The sequence below is a fragment of the Leuresthes tenuis genome, unplaced genomic scaffold, assembly GCF_036924035.1.
Source record: "Leuresthes tenuis unplaced genomic scaffold, fLeuTen1.0.hap1 SCAF_5, whole genome shotgun sequence".
Classification (NCBI taxonomy): domain Eukaryota; kingdom Metazoa; phylum Chordata; class Actinopteri; order Atheriniformes; family Atherinopsidae; genus Leuresthes; species Leuresthes tenuis.
In genome coordinates, this window is record NW_027325359.1 from 8,370,376 (window position 1) to 8,387,992 (window position 17,617).

The following is a 17,617-nucleotide window of genomic DNA, read 5'->3' on the forward strand; positions in this document are numbered from 1 at the left end:
TAGCTACCTTCTTGCGTTTGTCGTTGTGAAAATGTTCCTGCCGATAGTGACCGTTGTGCGATTTTTACGGTCTGTCTAAAACAAATTGAAATAAACAGCAAATATATTGCATTAGATCTATTGAACAAGATGCGATTTTACAGGAAGTAGTACCTTTCTTTTGTCTTTTGAGAACATTGAAGGAATTTCCTCTCGTCTGCGCTATTAGATTTGACCAAATGTAAGAGGGAATGGCAAGTATTTGAGAAGGAGTGGGAAAGTGGGAGTGATCGGTGTCCTCGCCTGGTGAAGTGAAAGTGGCGTTGGCACCGTGGGAGTATGCGTTTGCTCTGCAGCATTGCTGTGATGCACCATCGCATTCTTTTCCTGCACATATGTTCTATAAAACAAAATGAAGGACTTGTCATTTTGTTCACAGTCATTTCACAGTTTAAAACTGAGCAAATTAAACAAAATACTGCAAAGCCTGTGTTTAATTTCCTTTTCCTCTTATTCTCAGGTGCAAACAAACATTCACATGTAAGTCTCACACATGGACACTTATCCTTGATACTGTGTACTCCAACAATATGAGAGGATGACTGAAGTTACTGAGATAAAGGTTGTTGTCACCAACCTATAAATGATAACATGCATAAGGGAGATTGTGTTGATATTTCCTACAGCTCTGGCCTGCACAAGGATGCAGTTGCTAAGGAACCAGAAGTGCTGTGCCTCTTATTTGAATTCAGTTCAGTGTAGTTCATTCTTATTGCCCATGTGGAAACATTTGTCCTGCAGCAATAACAAAGAACATAACAATAAAATAGTAAACAGTCAAGGCTCCAAAATATGGATGGTGTATGCAGGCCAGTTAGATTTGTCTTTGCACAGTTTCTGCTATGCAGATGAAGCAGATTTAAGAACGAATTGTAACAGATTTATTATTATGCATGTTCCCCAAAGAAACATGGACTTTTGATCTAGCATTTCCCAGAGCAGTGCTTTATCTCCATGAGCATTCATTAGTAGAAAATCCATCATCCGTTATGTAAATCCACATGTGCAAGCCGTGTAAACCAGATGCTTTTCTGGTGTGGACTCTGAAACTAGGACACCCCTGTCTACAGTGCCTCAAGATCAGCTTGCAGTTGGAATCATTTGCTTTTTTAGTTACTTAACAAGCACTTACCTGTTTTTTATTGTGCGTTATTACTTGAACGAGCACTTCTGATAATTCTCTTTCTGTGTCAAAGCTTGGCTTTTGAAGGTGCGTATGCTCTGATGATGAAGGAGGATTCATTTTTAAAGATAAAGCTGACTAACTGTCAGTATGCACAATCCGTCAACTATACTGTTTGTGCCAAGCCGTGGGAAAATGCCTTGAGTTATTGATAACATATTGTTCAGTGTTTTGGTTTCTTGCAGATGCCCAGTAAACAGTGAGGAGCTTCTCAATAGTCCTGTTGCTCAAGCTTAATTTGAAACACCCCACACACTTATATTGTGATTTTCTCTCAGCCTGGGAAGATGCCTGCTTTTCTTTCTTCAAATCTCCAGTGATATTGGGAGAAGGAGTTTGATTAAAGCAGCGATTGCCTTTTTTCCATTAAAGCTGAATAATAATGAGATAAAAGAATGCATTGTTTTCTAAACGGTGATGACAAACAGGATTTAAGCAGCTTTCTGGTTGTCAGCTTGGCTTCAGAACAAAAGGTAGGCATACCTGTAGAATAGATGATTGGATTTAATAATATAAGATGTGATTCTGTAAAGTGAAGTGTTTCTGAAATACCTGCTTTTGACTTTCAACCCTGGTAGCTCTCATTTCTTCTGTGATGGTACTCTTCTGTTTTTCTCTCTCCCAAGTGTGGAGATTTCTTTTTGCATTCACAGCCCCAAAACTACAGATTGTAAAGAATATCTTCCTGTTATTAAAAATGACTTTTTTTTTACATGGTGCTTATGTCCAAAATCTTGCTTGTGCACACACATTTACAGATGTGCCAGTAAATCAGTTCCAGTGAAGTGTGTTTCTAATGTTCACCCTCGCACAACCACGCAATTTTTTAAAAGGAATGAGCAAAGCAATAGAAACGTAGTCATTACAATACAGAGCAGGGCAGCACTATGACTGAGAGCTTAATCTGAACAGTGTGAGCTTTAAAAAGCTAATTCATTAGGTTGCAGGTGTGTAATATGGTTTGGGAGTATATATATATATGTATATATATATATATATATATATATATAAAGTGAAAGTGCACACAAATTTTGCTCTCTTGTTTGACCAGGTAACTATTTTCAGATGTGTTACAAAGCAGAAAACAACACATTTTCATTGTTCTGGTCTGCTATCAGAGGCTTCAGTGAAATCTACTTGAATAAAAGCACAAGCTAAATAGATTATAACAAAGTCCATGAGATCTACGATTTCATTCTAAAATAGAATGCATCAACAAATACAACTAAAACATAAAATAAAAATTGAATAAAATATTCTTGAATTTATTGTAAGATGTGCATCTGAGCCAACATGAACAAGACTGCTGGCTCTTACCACTGATAGATTTGTGATTGAGTTTTTGTGTGGTGCCGTCTCTGAATTTTTTTCTCTTTTCAACAAATCAAACGCCAGATAATGAGCCTATTGGGTTTCTTTCCTCAGCTGAACATGACTGAGATTCAGTAATTTTTCAGCGTCTTTGTGTTGATCTGATTGCTGGTGCCTGAAGTTTGAATGAGCAACTGACTCTGTTTTTGTATTTGAGATCACACCATTTTATGTTTCTGACATTTTTCCTTCTTAATTTTAGCCTGAAACAAATGCCATTTAAATTCTAGTGAAAATGAATGAAAGCAACATGACAGTTTACCCTTTCCTCTGTTTCTCCCTCTGTCTCAGTTTGCCCAGATCACTGCAATCTTGCCTGTACAGAGAAGGGGGAGTGTTGCCACAGCCAGTGTCTGGGTAGCTGCACCGAACCTAACAATGACATGGCCTGCTCCGCCTGCCTCCACTACTTCCACGAGGATCGTTGCGTGCCTGACTGTCCCCCGGACACTTATAAGTTTGAAGGCTGGCGCTGCATCACCATGGAGCTGTGCTCCCAGGTGCATCTGTCCAGCGAAACACACTTTGTCATCCATGGGGGGGAATGTATGCCCGATTGTCCCTCTGGTTTTACACGCAACGAGACTAATCGGTAAGGACATGTCCTTTGGTCCTAGTTTGGGTCCTGATTAAAAAACTATTAGAAAATGCTATGCAAGATTTAACACCCTGTGTTAAAAAACAGAAGGAACAGCTCCTAATGACCCATTTTAAAATTGAAATTTCACTTCAGAAGTTTCTTGAGGTTTAACTACTTTTCTCTAATATTCTGCATTTGAATCTGTATGGGATCATAACCTGATCCTTTTACTTCTTGGCTAAATTGCTGTGTTTATATTTCAGCTTTCACATGCAGTGAAGCCTCTTGTATTCACCGTGCACTTATGCATAATGAATTATTTTGTATGAAGCATCCTTGAGCTGAACTAAACCTGACCTCGCTCTCCACACGTTTCTTTTCTTAAAGTAGGTCTCAAAACTGGAAGTGCAAGAGGTTAAGAGCATGTGGGACTATAAATGATTCATGTTTAGACTTCCCAGACTATTCAATTAAATGTTCTCAAAACAGCGCCTTGTTTTCAACTCCACTGGTAGATTTTACAGTACTCAGAGGTTCCAGTTGAGACACTCTTTGCTTACATTTCCTTTGTTTGATGCCAACTTAGGATGAGAAAACTTTTTTTTTCCACTGTTTCTCTCTTTAATTTGTCTGGTCACTTCTCAATGTTTCGATTCAAATCATCTTTTGCTGAATGCGCTTTTGTCCACAGACTGTTGTTTTGTCTCTGAGGTCAATACAGTGAGTCACTCTCTCACGAAACAGCTCGGTTCAAGCCTCGTAAAAGATTAAACTGTTCGTGTGAGAAGTGACCTTGTATCACGTCCTGAATTTGTTTGCATAAATTCTCTGGAATGCTTAGGAGCTGAGGAGAAGACTAATTATTTTGGGTCAAGGTAGAACATTTAGGTAGCTTTATCTCTACTTTTCTTTAAGTCTCCACTTTCTCATTTGCTTGTTTTCTCTGCCTCTGATCTGTGCAGCATGCTATGCAGTGCTTGTAATGGCCTGTGCGACAAAGTCTGCCCGTCTGTTGTCATCGACTCTGTGGATGCTGCTCAGTCCCTGAAGGACTGCACCGTTATCGAAGGCAATCTGGACATCAACATCCGTCGTGGAAGTGAGTGAATCTGTGCAGAGAGAGCTTGCTTTTAGCACCACGACAATACATTCCAGGAATTTTTACAGAGCTAAGCTACCTCAGCAACTAAGCAGATTATACACACTAGCACTTCTCTGCTCTCAAACTGGTACACACAAATCAACGGAATATAAACTTGGCTACAGCCTACCATACAACACGCCTATAGTAATCCTTTACTACTGTACGTTGCACTTGACTGCCCTGCAATTATTGTGATTAGAGAGATAATGGTAACAGAGGGGCCATGTGGACTAAGCTAGTAGGATGCAGATACTCTAACACAATTATCACATTATGCTATAATGCTGCTCAGTTGACAGGGTGGCTGAAAATGCAATCTCCACATATATTTGGAGCCCATACCGTTGGGACATTTGTAGTAAAATGGCGTTGCAATTTCAAAGTAGCAGCAGAGACCTGGAATTGTTTCAGAATTTTTTTCTAGGTGTTTTAAAAAAAAATTTGTATGTCTTTGTGATTGTGTGTGCATCTTATCTCCTCGCCACAGATAATATTGCCTCTGAGCTGGAGAGCTTCATGGGATTGATCCAGACAGTGACGGGCTATGTGAAGATTCGACACTCCCACGCACTTGGCTCACTGTCCTTCCTCAAGAGCCTCCGTTACATCCATGGGCAGGAACTGATCGAAAAGTATGACTTGTCTGCTCTTTTCATCTGTGTGAATGTTTGCATGATTGTGTGCAGTGATAAGAAATTTTCAGTGTTAAGGTTTGTGATTCTAGATAGTGTGGTATCCTTTTAAAATGGACGGGCCAGATGAGTGATTGTGGCTACAAAGCTGAGAGGAAAGTCTCAGATGTACAAGTGTCTACACTTCTATTTCAGCAGCAGTCTGAGATACTATGGAAAGTTTCTTTCTTTTTTTTTTTTTTCTTGTCTGAAGGGGTCATGGGAAAGCCTTTTGCCCTTCTTGTTATCGTTTCTCCCAGGGTTAAGTTTCACTCGTAGGAATGCTGTTGAGGATGGCAGGCATTCCCTTCTCTGGAGGTGCTCTGCTTGGACCGCTGAACCGAAGGGTGTTAACACGACACTGTTTCTGTTTCATGTCCTCTGTATAAATGCTCATTGTCAGACAGACAATCAAGCCCCAGCCCACTTCTATTTGTGCTTGGAAAAACCCCCAGAACCTTTTAACCTAATTTCTGACGCTTTCAACTTGCATTAAACTTGTTCATGTCTTATTTAAAGAAAAAAGGAAAGGAAAAAAACATATCGGTCAAAAGTATGTGACATGTTTTTAACCATCTGCTGATTTTCTCCCCATTATCAGCATGTATTCATTCTCGGCTGTCAACAACCAAAATCTGCAATTCTTGTGGGACTGGAGTCAACACAACCTTACTATTCGTGCTGGACGTCTCTTTTTCCGAGGGAACCCCAAACTTTGCATGTCTGAGATCCATATGATGTGGGAAAAGACGGGCATAGCTGTGAAGCCAGAGTTGGGTGATTTCCGCAACAATGGGGATAGAGCTAGTTGTAAGTATAAATGTTTGTCATCGTGTTTGCATTCATAGAGCATGCAATGTGCAGCCTTAGAAAAACCACTGGGTGTTGCACTAGAGCAGCAGACGGCTCTAATTGGTCAGATATTGTAGAGTGTGAGGAAGCTGCTCATTTTGTATATGTGGAGTACCAAAACAATTTGCCACAAGGCAGGCATTAGGCAAACACGTTGCACTGGTTTGTAAAGAAGTGAGTGAAAGTGCTTTGGGCAGGTCAGTAGCAGTGTTTTCTGTGGGGCAGAGAGTTTTAGTTGAAATATAGTCTCATAGGGGAGCCGTCTCTGTCATTACAGGTGAAAGTCATATCTTGAAGTTCAAGTCAAACATCACAACAAGTCATATAATCGAGCTGACATGGGAGCGCTACCAGTCCCCGGACAACGAAACCCAGAATCTTATCAGCTTCACAGTCTACTACAAGGAGTCGTGAGTACTCGGGCATGACTGACTTTTTAATTATTTAACAGACTGTTGAACATAACAGTGGCACAATAGATATAGAACATATGGACCTCCTGTTGTGAACCTGAAGTGCAGAACTTAATGCTTATTTTACTTCAAATGCTATTATATGTGTACACATTTTACTGCTTTATTCCAAAGACAATTGTTTTAGTTTTCAGATGAATTTTCTTTCATTTGCACCTTCAGCTGACCATTACAATTTTTTTTTTTTTATATATGAATCAGCCTTATTAAGAACACCATTACAACATATGTGCCTGCTTATTGTTTGAGAGCTTGGTAGGGTTTACCAGCCAGATGTTCTTATTTAAATAAAATGAACAAAACCTATTCTCCATTCTTGGGGAGACATAATTATGAATCATATAAAATATGTATGTTTTAATAATGGGAAAATATTCAGAACAATCTAGATTTTTATTTATTTATTTTCTTGCAAAAGATAGATATGATCATTCATAAAGGAAGTCCTTTGCATCAATGCACAACCATGATTTTTGTCTTTTCCAGACCTTTCCAGAACATCACAGAGTATGACGGCCAGGATGGTTGTGGCTCAAACAGCTGGCATCTGGTGGATGTTGATCTTCCTCAGGATGAAAACGTGGACCCAAAAATTTCTCTTCTCCAACTTAAGCCGTGGACCCAGTATGCTATTTTTGTGAAGGCTACTACCCTTCAGTTGAACAAACATGTTACTGGGGCAAAGAGTGATATTATTTATATTCGCACACACCCATCATGTAAGCCGGACCACCACCCTTGTTCATCCTGTTTATAAGTAACCAGTGATGCAGATGTAATGGTTACATGACACAACTTTTGTTCTGTTCAGTGCCGTCAGTGCCCAAAGATGCCCGTGCATATGCCAACTCTTCAACCAAGTTGGTAGTGAAGTGGTCCCCTCCAGTCTTTCCCAATGGCAATCTGACTTACTACTTGGTACGCTGGCAGCAGCAGCCTGAGGACAGAGAGCTCTACCAACACAACTACTGCTCCAAAGGTCTGTGTTATTAAAGACATCATGTTATTAGATTTTACAAAACAATAAGCATATTTTAGTATCTTAATTTGTCGGCTTATTAGTTGTATATTCCAGAATGTGTAAAAGTTACAATGTCCAGCAGTTTTGCCTAACTTGGCATTGATAGGGTTGGAAATAGGAGAAAATGTGTTCTTACTCTTCAGTTTTTGTACTAACACATGACACAAATGACATATAACCTATTGATGTGGAAACATTACATTGTTTTGACAGAATTACCAGGTTTAAAACCCTTGTGCAAAGTTCAGCTGGTTTCTTGTTTGATTTTTCAAACAGAGCTGAAGATCCCAATTCACATCCCAGCGACAGAGCTCACAGACATGGAAGACGGCACAAAGCCCACCAAGTCAGACTTGGCTGGGGTAGAGCAGGGTCCTTGCTGTGCTTGCCAAAAGACGCCTGAAGAAAAGGACAGAGAGAAGGATGACCGTGTCTTCCTAAAAGTTTTTGAGAACTTCCTCCACAATGCCATTTTTACGCCAAGGTACAGTTAAACAGAAGGGGGAAGTATCACTGGCTACACAGTTATCTCCTTGAAGTGCTTCTAGGCTCTTTATGGAGTTGGCAATCAAAAAGCTACACTTGTTTGCCTTGAGGGGTCAAAACAGGGGCTTGGGTGGTGCCCTGAATTCACCAGCTCCTCTGTGGAGCCGACAGGATCCGAGCATTGGGGCGTAGACGGAACAGATGGGGGGCTGGGCAGGCCTGCTGGGTTCAGACCTTTTGTTGAGTGGAACAGTTGAAGGGACCTGCTGAGCAGGATCCAAAGCCTTCTTAGCGCTCTTGTGGCTTTCTGTTGCTGTGGCAGCGGTGGCATAGGGGATGTTAGAACAGGCAGCAGTTTAGACAACACAAACAAACCCATGAGAGAGATGTGATTAAAGCATCTGAAGGGCCTAGTTTGGGTGGACACTAATCACTTAGGCTTTTGTTCTTGAAAATAGGGACTGACATTTGTGTTTCGTTATCATTTAACTTGCACATGGTTACTTATGTTTCATTTGATTCTAATGTTTTTGTTTTTTACTTGTAAATGTTCATTAGGATGAATTACAGAAACTCTTGCTTATATTTTATAAACCAGAATCTTTAAATGATGAAGATCTGGAGACTATTCATTCAAGTAGTGTTACAGTGTCTTTCCTTTCAGTAAACTCATGAAGTTAGATGAAAGTCTCTGGAGGAAAACTGATAAAATGCAGCTTTCTGTTATAAATTAACTCACATCTGCCCTCTTCCTCTTGCTGGCTGTCTTTAGTTTTCATCAGATAGCTGTCTAAGAAACTGGCACATCCCTGACCTCTAGAAAAGGGACTCAGCCAGTTTATGTTACACAGCCAGTGTGATTTTAAACCACTGCTAAAACTTTTTTTAAATGGGGATTTTTTTTTCTTCAAACAATAGTTCATGGTTTTGACCCAAGGCAAGGGGAAAGAAGGTGCATGAAAACAGAAACGGAGAGAAGAGGAAATGTTATCCATTTTGTCCCCCTCGACCCAGCGCTCCACTCTACACCTCCTCTTACACGCTCTCTTTGTCGGCGGCATGCTTTTTTCCCTTTTTCTTTTTTTTTGTCTGGAGCGAGGCAGCTGCCAGGAAATGTACAGTGAATCCATCTGGAATTTAAATGAGTGAGGGAAGAGCCCGACCAGCACTAGAGGACAGACTGAAAGTAGTGAAGGCAGACTGAGTTATGGGAGGAAAGTGGGGTTGCCAAACAAAGTCTGTTTAGTAGACCTTGTAGGACTATGAAAAACCTGTCAACAGCCAACAGGAGCGTGTATTTACTGTAATCATTTGTTGTCATAGGTCAGAATGAATAACACGCAGGTGAACTGATCAGGAGTCGGTGGAAATGACCTCTTCTTTCATCATATCCAGAGACTTTTCACTTACTTCTGTGTTGCCACTTATGCTCTACTCGTCATAGCCTCTTCTTTAGGTTCCATTGCACTTTTTTTTTAACGAGGTGAAGTGAGGACATTACTTCCTGTTTAAGTCATCTAATGAGACTTTTTGCTGATTCTGATGTGCTTACTGCCTGTTTAGCTACTAGATCCTTCAAATGTTATTCCATCAGGACAATACTGCCCTTTTGTTTTTACGACTATTATAACAGGCTAACAGTCAGTGTTAGTCACCCTCATGCATCTGTTTCTATAATCTGTACTTTGCTCTTAGTTTTCTCACCTTTATGGTGTATTGTCTGTCGTAACTCAAGTGTGGCTTTACTTTGCTTTGCTGGGCTACACCAGTTTTCAGAGAGGAATTTTGCCATGTAAGTGTGACTGGTCTTTCCCATGATATGTGTGTGTCCGTACACTAATCCTGCAAGTCTGCTTCTACACAAAATGATCTTGACTGAAGGTTTGCTCTGTCATATCTTTTGTTTAATGAAATGCTGTCATTAAACCTGGAAGGTTTTGTCGATTGACAGAAAAGTCAGCTGTCTATTTTGAGTGTTCATTTGTTTTTTTAGCGAAAAAATGCCAAAGCCTGGGATTGCAATAACTGTTTTTAAATGCAATATCCCTTGGAATTTTGAGCATAGGTTAGACAAAGGTGCATTTTTGGCATCCTCTGGGGGTTTTCAAAAGTCAGACGACTCTTACCTGTTTTCAGACCCTTTATTTATGGACCAAACAATTGATTACTAGAACCAAATTCAGCTGATTTAATTATTAAATCTGTAAAGCTGTCAGTGCAGCTTTGAGTTTCCAGCTCAATCAGAAGCAGAACTCTGCTTTTATGTCTCTGCCGACTACCGAGCAGGTTTCACAGTTGGATTAGATGCCCTGTTTTGTTTCAAGTGTGGCTGCTGGTGCTGCATTCACAGCTGTCACCACCTGTAATGACGATGTGTAGCTCCAGAAGCCTCTGTAGCTTATCATCTCAATTCTGATACCAAGTGTCCATTCACCCCAAAGCCATGTGTTTGACAGCTGAGGACCGGTTATGATGATAGAACAATTTGGGTTTGGAGCTTTTGTAGTGTATCTGTCTTACACACTCTTGAATTGTTGATCGGAATAAGTTGAAAAACAGCTTCACGTTGTTTGTTTTTTCTTTCATTTTCGATGTGGAAAGAAATGATAAGGTGTTTTTTTTTTGCTGCCTCTCTATGTCTGTCCACTTTGCAATGATTCGTCTGACCTCATTTTTCGACACAGCACCACTGGGAGTGCTTCACAACATCTGGAGACATGGCGTGTGCATACACACAAGTTAACATACAAAAAAAAAATGTATTTATATTTATAGATAGTTTTATAACTCTGTGTATCTGTATTTCAGACCAGACCGTCGGCGCAGAGACCTTTTTGGTGTTGCAAACAACACTTTGTTTCAGGAGGGTGACCGGGGGAACACTTCTCTTGGCCCAGGAGACAACAGTACAGATGGCATTCCTCCTGTCATAGAGTATCCCTTCTTGGAGGACAAGAGTTTCACAGAATACTTAGAGATCCCCAGCCTGCGGCCTTTCACTGTCTACCGTATTGATATCCATGCCTGCAATAAGGTGGTGGGCCGCTGCAGCGCTGGAGCTTTTGTCTTTTCCAGGACCAAACCTGCAGGTGAGAAATGAGATGAAATTATGAAAATGTGTTGCAGTGCATTGTAACTCTTTTCATAAGATTACAAAGACAAGTTCCCTATAATATTGTGGTTGTGTCCATTCTCTAGCAAAGGCAGATGATATCCCTGGAAAGGTTGTCTTTGAGAGGAGTGATAAGGTCGAGGGCTGTGTTTTGCTGCACTGGCAAGAACCCACAATGCCCAATGGGGTTATCCTGATGTATGAGATCAAGTACCGTCTTGGGACTGAGGTGAGCCACGAAGGGTATAACATTGTTTCTATTAAAACATGCTTAAAGATGTTAATAATTTAGTTATTCACAGATAATAGACAGATTGTCACAATCACTTATGCCTGGTATGTTTGATATCTACTTATCCTCCATTATTGACAAGTTCAGTCTTCAGTGTTCTGTTCAGTGAAGACTTCATTTTCCTCACCAAACTTGTGTAAATTGTATGTTGTGGCACTTGATTAGGTACAAACGTTTATGCTCATATAGCCTTAACTGAAGCTCAGATTTAATGGTAGCCTTTTATATAAAGCAGATACATACATACATATATATATATATATATATATATATATATATATGTGTGTGTGTGTGTGTGTGTGTGTTTAAAAAAAAAAAAAAAAAGATTTTAATGTCAAACACTGCATATTAATTGGCAATGCCTGTTAAACAATGCTAAGCAAAGTGTATTCTTAGTTGAGTTGAAGGAGCCATTAAAAGTCTTAAACATCTTCAAAAATAATTTAGCATGCATTTCTTTTCCCTCAGCCTGAAAAACTTGGATGTGTGTCGCGGCACCAGTACCGTGAGTACAAAGGAGCTCGCCTGACCAACTTGAGCTCGGGAAACTACTCTGCTCGTGTGCGCGCCACATCTTTGGCAGGAAATGGCTCCTGGACAGAGAGCATCTCCTTCTATGTGCCTCCACGTAAAAGTAAAGCCAGACCTCTCATTGAAAAGTTTAATGTTAAAACTCCCTGAGTTATCGCTGATTAATTTTTCCTGTAACCCTGACAGGAGATGATGGCGTTACATTCTACTTGGTCATCATAATTCCCCTCATTGTGATGCTATTCATTGCCAGCCTCACTGCCATTCTCTTCTTCATCAACAAAAAGAGGCAAGTGTTTCTGTGAACGCGCAGCCTCCACGTATCCTGATTAAGTTACGCTCATGAAGCTTAATGATCAGTGTGATGTTAATTAGAGTTAATAGCAGTTTTCATTAACATTCCCCTATGGGAAAGAGTAGACTTCCTATTGAGAATTGAATATCGCATCCAAATTCAGAGCTGTCAGTCGGCTCACTGAGCTGCGTTTGTGTGTACAGGAACAGCAACAGACTTGGGAATGGAGTCCTTTATGCTTCTGTCAACCCAGAGTACATCAGTGCTACTGAGAGTAAGATTGTCAAATACCTTCTTCATTTTCCACCATTATAGTTTTGTTTGAGTATGTGGTATTAAGCTGCTGTCTCTTGCTGTGCCAGTGTACACTCCGGATGAGTGGGAGGTGGCCAGAGAGAAGATCACAATGCACAAGGAGTTGGGTCAGGGCTCCTTTGGCATGGTGTATGAAGGCATCGCAAAGGGTGTCATCAAGGATGAACCAGAGACACGAGTAGCCATCAAGACGGTCAATGAATCCGCCAGCATGAGGGAGCGGATTGAGTTTTTGAATGAGGCATCGGTCATGAAGGAGTTCAACTGTCACCATGTGGTAAGATGGACACATCATAAAATGATTGCCATTAGCACTCTGAATGAGAGAACAGATAGTTCATCAGCATATGGCTATAAATAAACAAGGCTTTTCTAATGAATCCAGTAATGAGACAGGGCCTTCAATTATCATCATTTTCTAATAAATCTGCATAGATGTAGAGAAATAGAAGTCTTGAGGACTTTGGGCATTCAGTGCACTGTACAGCTTGAGGCAGGGAGCAGCGTCTTGGAGATTCTTTATGTTCTCACATCAGTGTGGTCGCAGCCTCATTAAGTGCATTAAAGTGATGTTCAAGATTTCCTTTTACAAAGCTGCTCTGACATCCTTTCCATCGAGTTTGGCTTCTGAAACTCAAACATTCAGTTCATAGCAAGTTAAAGCTCAAAGGTTTCAATACAAATACATGATGGAAAATATGAGCAGTTTTTTTTTTTTTTTTTGCCTGTAACCTAGTGTGCTCATTAGTTTACCCCACTAAAATGACTGTGGTTTAAACAGGCTGCCTTCCTGTTTGAATATTCTGTCTTTTCCTATGTAAAGAAAACCTCCTTACTGTAGATGTGCAGTCTTGTTGTGACACACAGCTTTAGAATGTTGCAGCTGACCTTTACTGCTGTTGTTCATGTAGGTGCGGCTGCTGGGTGTGGTCTCTCAGGGACAGCCAACCTTGGTGATTATGGAGCTGATGACCCGGGGAGATCTCAAGAGCCACCTGCGCTCCATGCGCAAAGAAGTAAGCAACTCTTCCTCACACAGACAGCTTGGCACTGTGTGGAATGTAACAGAAAATCAGGGGCAATGATTTGACAGAGCTTTTAAATATTATATTTAATTTGAAGTGGTACAAAGACAACATATATTTATTTAGTTTTTACTGGTTGTGGAAATGATATGATCAGTTGAATTTTATGTTAGCAGCATGTTTAAATTAACTATGGTTGGGGGCTTGTTAGCTTTGTTGCATTGCTTCTTTAAAAAGACTTTTGTGCAAAACTATTGCTATAGTTTTGAGAGTAAATTATTTTCAATTTCTCAATTAATTTGTAATTTCAGTTGCTGAACAGCTCGAGCTTTACGTTGTTGTATATTTTATTTCTTAAAGTTCAAAAACGTTTTAGCATTGAGAGGTGTGGTCTGCATGCTGGCTATTTTAGTGTGTAATGTGTAATGTAATGCTTCTGCAAACTGTGGTTTAACATTGTCTTGCTGAAATAAACAAGGCCCCTTCCCTGTTTCTTCCCTGTTCAGCATGTGTTTCCCCAAACGTTTTTGCATCACTTCTTGATCATTTGTGAGTTGTTCCACCAGGTGTTCTTTTTTTAACTGTGCCCAATAGTGTGCAACAGCAGACAGACATGATATGAAGACTGTGTTGTTCACAACCTTCATCTTCTCTCCTCATCTCCTCTTGCTGTGCCACAGAACACCACCAGCCAGGTCCTACCCCCACTCAAAAAGATGATCCAGATGGCAGGGGAAATCGCCGACGGTATGGCCTACCTAAATGCCAACAAATTTGTTCACAGAGACCTGGCTGCCAGGAACTGCATGGTTGCAGAGGACTTCACTGTGAAGATTGGAGGTAGGTCGGTTTAATGCGATGCCTTCAGCCTCTCAATGCTGAACCTGTTGGCTGATGGCTGTGAAAATATATGTTTGGATTTCAGTAAATCCTTGAGGCAGTGGAGTCTTTTAATGTAGATGGACAGAGGGAAGAGAGTACAGGAGGGCTATGGATGAGCTCTGAGGAGCTTCATCTCATGGACAGAGTGAGTGATACTCAGTGGTTTTCCTAACTATTGTTTTAATTTCTTCTTCAGATTTCGGCATGACCAGAGACATTTATGAGACGGATTACTACCGAAAAGGAGGAAAGGGTCTGCTGCCTGTTCGCTGGATGTCTCCTGAGTCACTGAAAGATGGCGTGTTCACCACAATGTCTGATGTTTGGTATGAGAACACTTAACCTTCACACATTTGCAAGCCTGCATTAAACTTGTATGAACCTGCTCCGGTCCAGGGGCCTTGAACTGCCTGCATATTTTGTGTCTGTGCATGAGGTTACTCTTAAAATAGTTCACAAAACTGTGAAACCCCCCCCCCCCCACAGATCCCTTCACGACCAGGTTTTATAGTTACAGTTTACAGTTCTTTATAAGACTTTTACTCTACTGTTTAAACATGCGCTTCCTGCCATGACAGCGAGTATTTCCAAAACAATATTAGCTGCCATAGCTAGTTCTTTGGAAATTCCTGTTTTTAAAAAAAAAAATTCCCCTACTGTAGCTAGTCTGAATGTTTACAAGCTCCCCTGCAAGTTTTTGTTTCCCAACTCAAAGTGTCCCATGGGTTTGTCCCTAAGAGTGGGTTTAAACTGATCCAGATGTTCACAAATGAGAGGTTGCAGTGCCAGCACAAACCCACCTCCACATCTTGTGTACTATATCCTCTTTGATGTTTTACAGCAGTTTAGTGTGAGACAACCCCATTCTGGGCTTCATGAATCGGTGACTTTGGTGTTGTTGATCAGGAAGAATCCCGTCTGCACATAACTGTTTCATCCATTTTTATACAGTGTTGTGATTAGGCTGCCTATAAGTGAACTGACTAGTCTTTTTTTCTTGAATAGTTTATTACTAATGTGATTGGAAGGTAGTGTAAGGTTGAACAGAAGTGTTATTTATTGTAAATAGTTTATAATCAAGCTTCTCTTGTAGCTTTCTTACATGTATACATTAAGAATTAAGTAAATTCTTGCATGACAAACACAACAAAAGGCCATTTCAGTTCATTAAGTGGTCTCAGCAAGCATTTTTCAGCGAGGAAATTCAGAATTGGTTTAACATTAATTGAAAATTCTCATTGAAATCATTGGCTGGGATAGTCAGTAAGAGAAACAAAACTCTGACCACAGCCGTAGCTGTTTTGAGGTCCATGAATAAACACAATCTTCACAGTTAAGATTGGAGGAAGGTCAGGTTAATGTGGTGCTGTCAGCCTCTCAATGCTGAACATAACGTCAGTAAATAATGAAATAGCCATTACTGCTATAATGGCTATTTCATACTTTGCTCACATTACGATGTCCTGGAAAGGCTCATGTTGAAAGCACAACCTCATTTAAGCTGGTTGAAAAGAACGCATTAAGAGGTGTTAAATGTACAGACATCTAGTTTTCAACAACAAATGGGATTAAGGTGAAACCCAAATTGTGCTCACTGGGGTACTCTTATATAGTGTTAGCATCTTGAATCCATGTACAGATAAGTAGACAACCCATGTTAGATCTGTTTTCTCCTGTGCTGAGTGTTTCTATGGCCTAGAAACTGAGGAAATTTAAATCTGTAATGTTTAAAGCAGCTGTAATCCTCTTGAGCATTTGTGTGGGGAAAAAATAACTTAAAGCTGAACTTTGCACCTGTGCTGTAATTATTTTCAAATCTAATGCAAGTTTAAACTGCATAGACAAGATTTTTTTTTCTGCAAAACTAACAGACTAATACAAAAGCTTTAAACAGCTGGGAGCTGCATTTTCTGATAATAAGATGCACAGACACACAGACATAGAAATAAACCATGTGCTTACTGATGATACTCATTGACGATTTAGGCTTTTTCTGGTACAGCACTTAAAATAAGTGACACTAAAAAGAAATGGATTCAATTTTTTTCACTATTGCTGCAGGTCATTTGGAGTCGTGTTGTGGGAGATTGCCACCTTAGCAGAACAGCCATACCAGGGCATGTCTAATGAACAAGTACTGCGCTTTGTCATGGAGGGAGGACTCTTGGACAAACCTGACAACTGCCCTGACATGCTGTAAGTCTTTTTCTATTTGATCAATAATGACCTAATACATCCAATTCAAAAACTCCCGTCCTTATGTTTTAACACCCTTAAGAAATGTACTGTTCTATCCTCTGCTGACACTGTCCCTGTCCCATTAATATTTTGCCTGGCATCTATTTTCAGCTGGATTTTTAAGTGTAAGGGATATTGTGTGTGTACGCTAAGGAAGAGCCAAAATGAGGGCTGACATTAACGTCACCGGTTAAATGTAGTTCATTGACGACATGGCTTCATTGGTCAGCTGGAAGTGAGAAGCCTGCTCAGCCATCAGCATCTGCCCATAGAAGGGATGCCACAACCCGCGTGTGAAAGATGCTCCTCATTCCTGTCATGGAGGATGGGCATGAGGAGGGAGAAGGTGTCTAGGCATCGATGGGGAAACAATTGTTACATTTATTTATAATTCATTAATGAAGCACTCCTGGCTGTTAGACAAGCAGCACAGCCTGCTTGTTGGCATGTAGAGCTGCATACATGTACAGTATTTCTACTCTCCTTCTCTGACCTCAATAAGAAAGCATTCTGTGTTCTCCCCTCCCACTCTCTATGGCTGACCTCACCTTAGAAAGAGCCCGAGTAGAACAAAAAAAAAAAATAGGGCTGAATGTTGTTCAGACACAAACTTCTGGTTTCCATGGCAACCTGCCTGTTTTGTCCTGATTACAGGAGTGTGTGGATTGTGTTACAGATGTAGTGGTGGTGGAGTGGGGGCTTAGCCTCCTGATCATTGAGCAGCGCACAGGGGAGTCGGGCTGCTGCTGCTGATGGTCGTCTGTGTTGTAGTGACTTAATGGAGATTTCCAGAAGACTGCTGAAGTGTAGTGAAGCCAGACATCCATACAAAGAGTGAATAGAGAGATAGAAGAAGAGGAAGGGGTGGGATAACAAACAGAGGGATGAGTCATATTTGGACAGCTTTGAATGTCTCCTCCTTGCACATCTCAGGTAGCTGAGGGTCATTGATCAGGTTTCCCATGTTTCTCTCTAGAGTTTCCCCACAGACAAAAGTTCTCTCTTGCAGGGTTTGATGAAAAAAAAAAAGCAGACACTGATCATATTCATCACTTTTTTTTTTCTACTATAGAATGCGCTGTATCACTTGCAGTGCTATTATACATC

The 17,617-nt window shown here is 40.5% G+C and overlaps 1 protein-coding gene across 2 annotated transcripts in view; it reads left to right on the forward strand.

The window, feature by feature from the left end:
• The window catches only part of igf1ra (insulin-like growth factor 1a receptor), a 72,488-nt gene that overhangs the window by 47,121 nt on the left and 7,750 nt on the right, over positions 1-17,617 (forward strand). For both annotated transcript variants that reach the window (XM_072385778.1, XM_072385779.1), the window contains exons 3-20: positions 2,885-3,185; positions 4,136-4,272; positions 4,805-4,949; positions 5,590-5,798; positions 6,118-6,250; positions 6,800-7,032; positions 7,125-7,292; positions 7,611-7,818; positions 10,629-10,909; positions 11,019-11,161; positions 11,693-11,858; positions 11,942-12,044; positions 12,254-12,324; positions 12,413-12,642; positions 13,277-13,381; positions 14,071-14,230; positions 14,469-14,598; positions 16,334-16,468. In XM_072385778.1, coding sequence (XP_072241879.1) covers positions 2,885-3,185; positions 4,136-4,272; positions 4,805-4,949; positions 5,590-5,798; positions 6,118-6,250; positions 6,800-7,032; positions 7,125-7,292; positions 7,611-7,818; positions 10,629-10,909; positions 11,019-11,161; positions 11,693-11,858; positions 11,942-12,044; positions 12,254-12,324; positions 12,413-12,642; positions 13,277-13,381; positions 14,071-14,230; positions 14,469-14,598; positions 16,334-16,468 — 3,058 coding nt within the window. The remainder of the gene's footprint in view (positions 1-2,884; positions 3,186-4,135; positions 4,273-4,804; positions 4,950-5,589; positions 5,799-6,117; positions 6,251-6,799; positions 7,033-7,124; positions 7,293-7,610; positions 7,819-10,628; positions 10,910-11,018; positions 11,162-11,692; positions 11,859-11,941; positions 12,045-12,253; positions 12,325-12,412; positions 12,643-13,276; positions 13,382-14,070; positions 14,231-14,468; positions 14,599-16,333; positions 16,469-17,617) is intronic.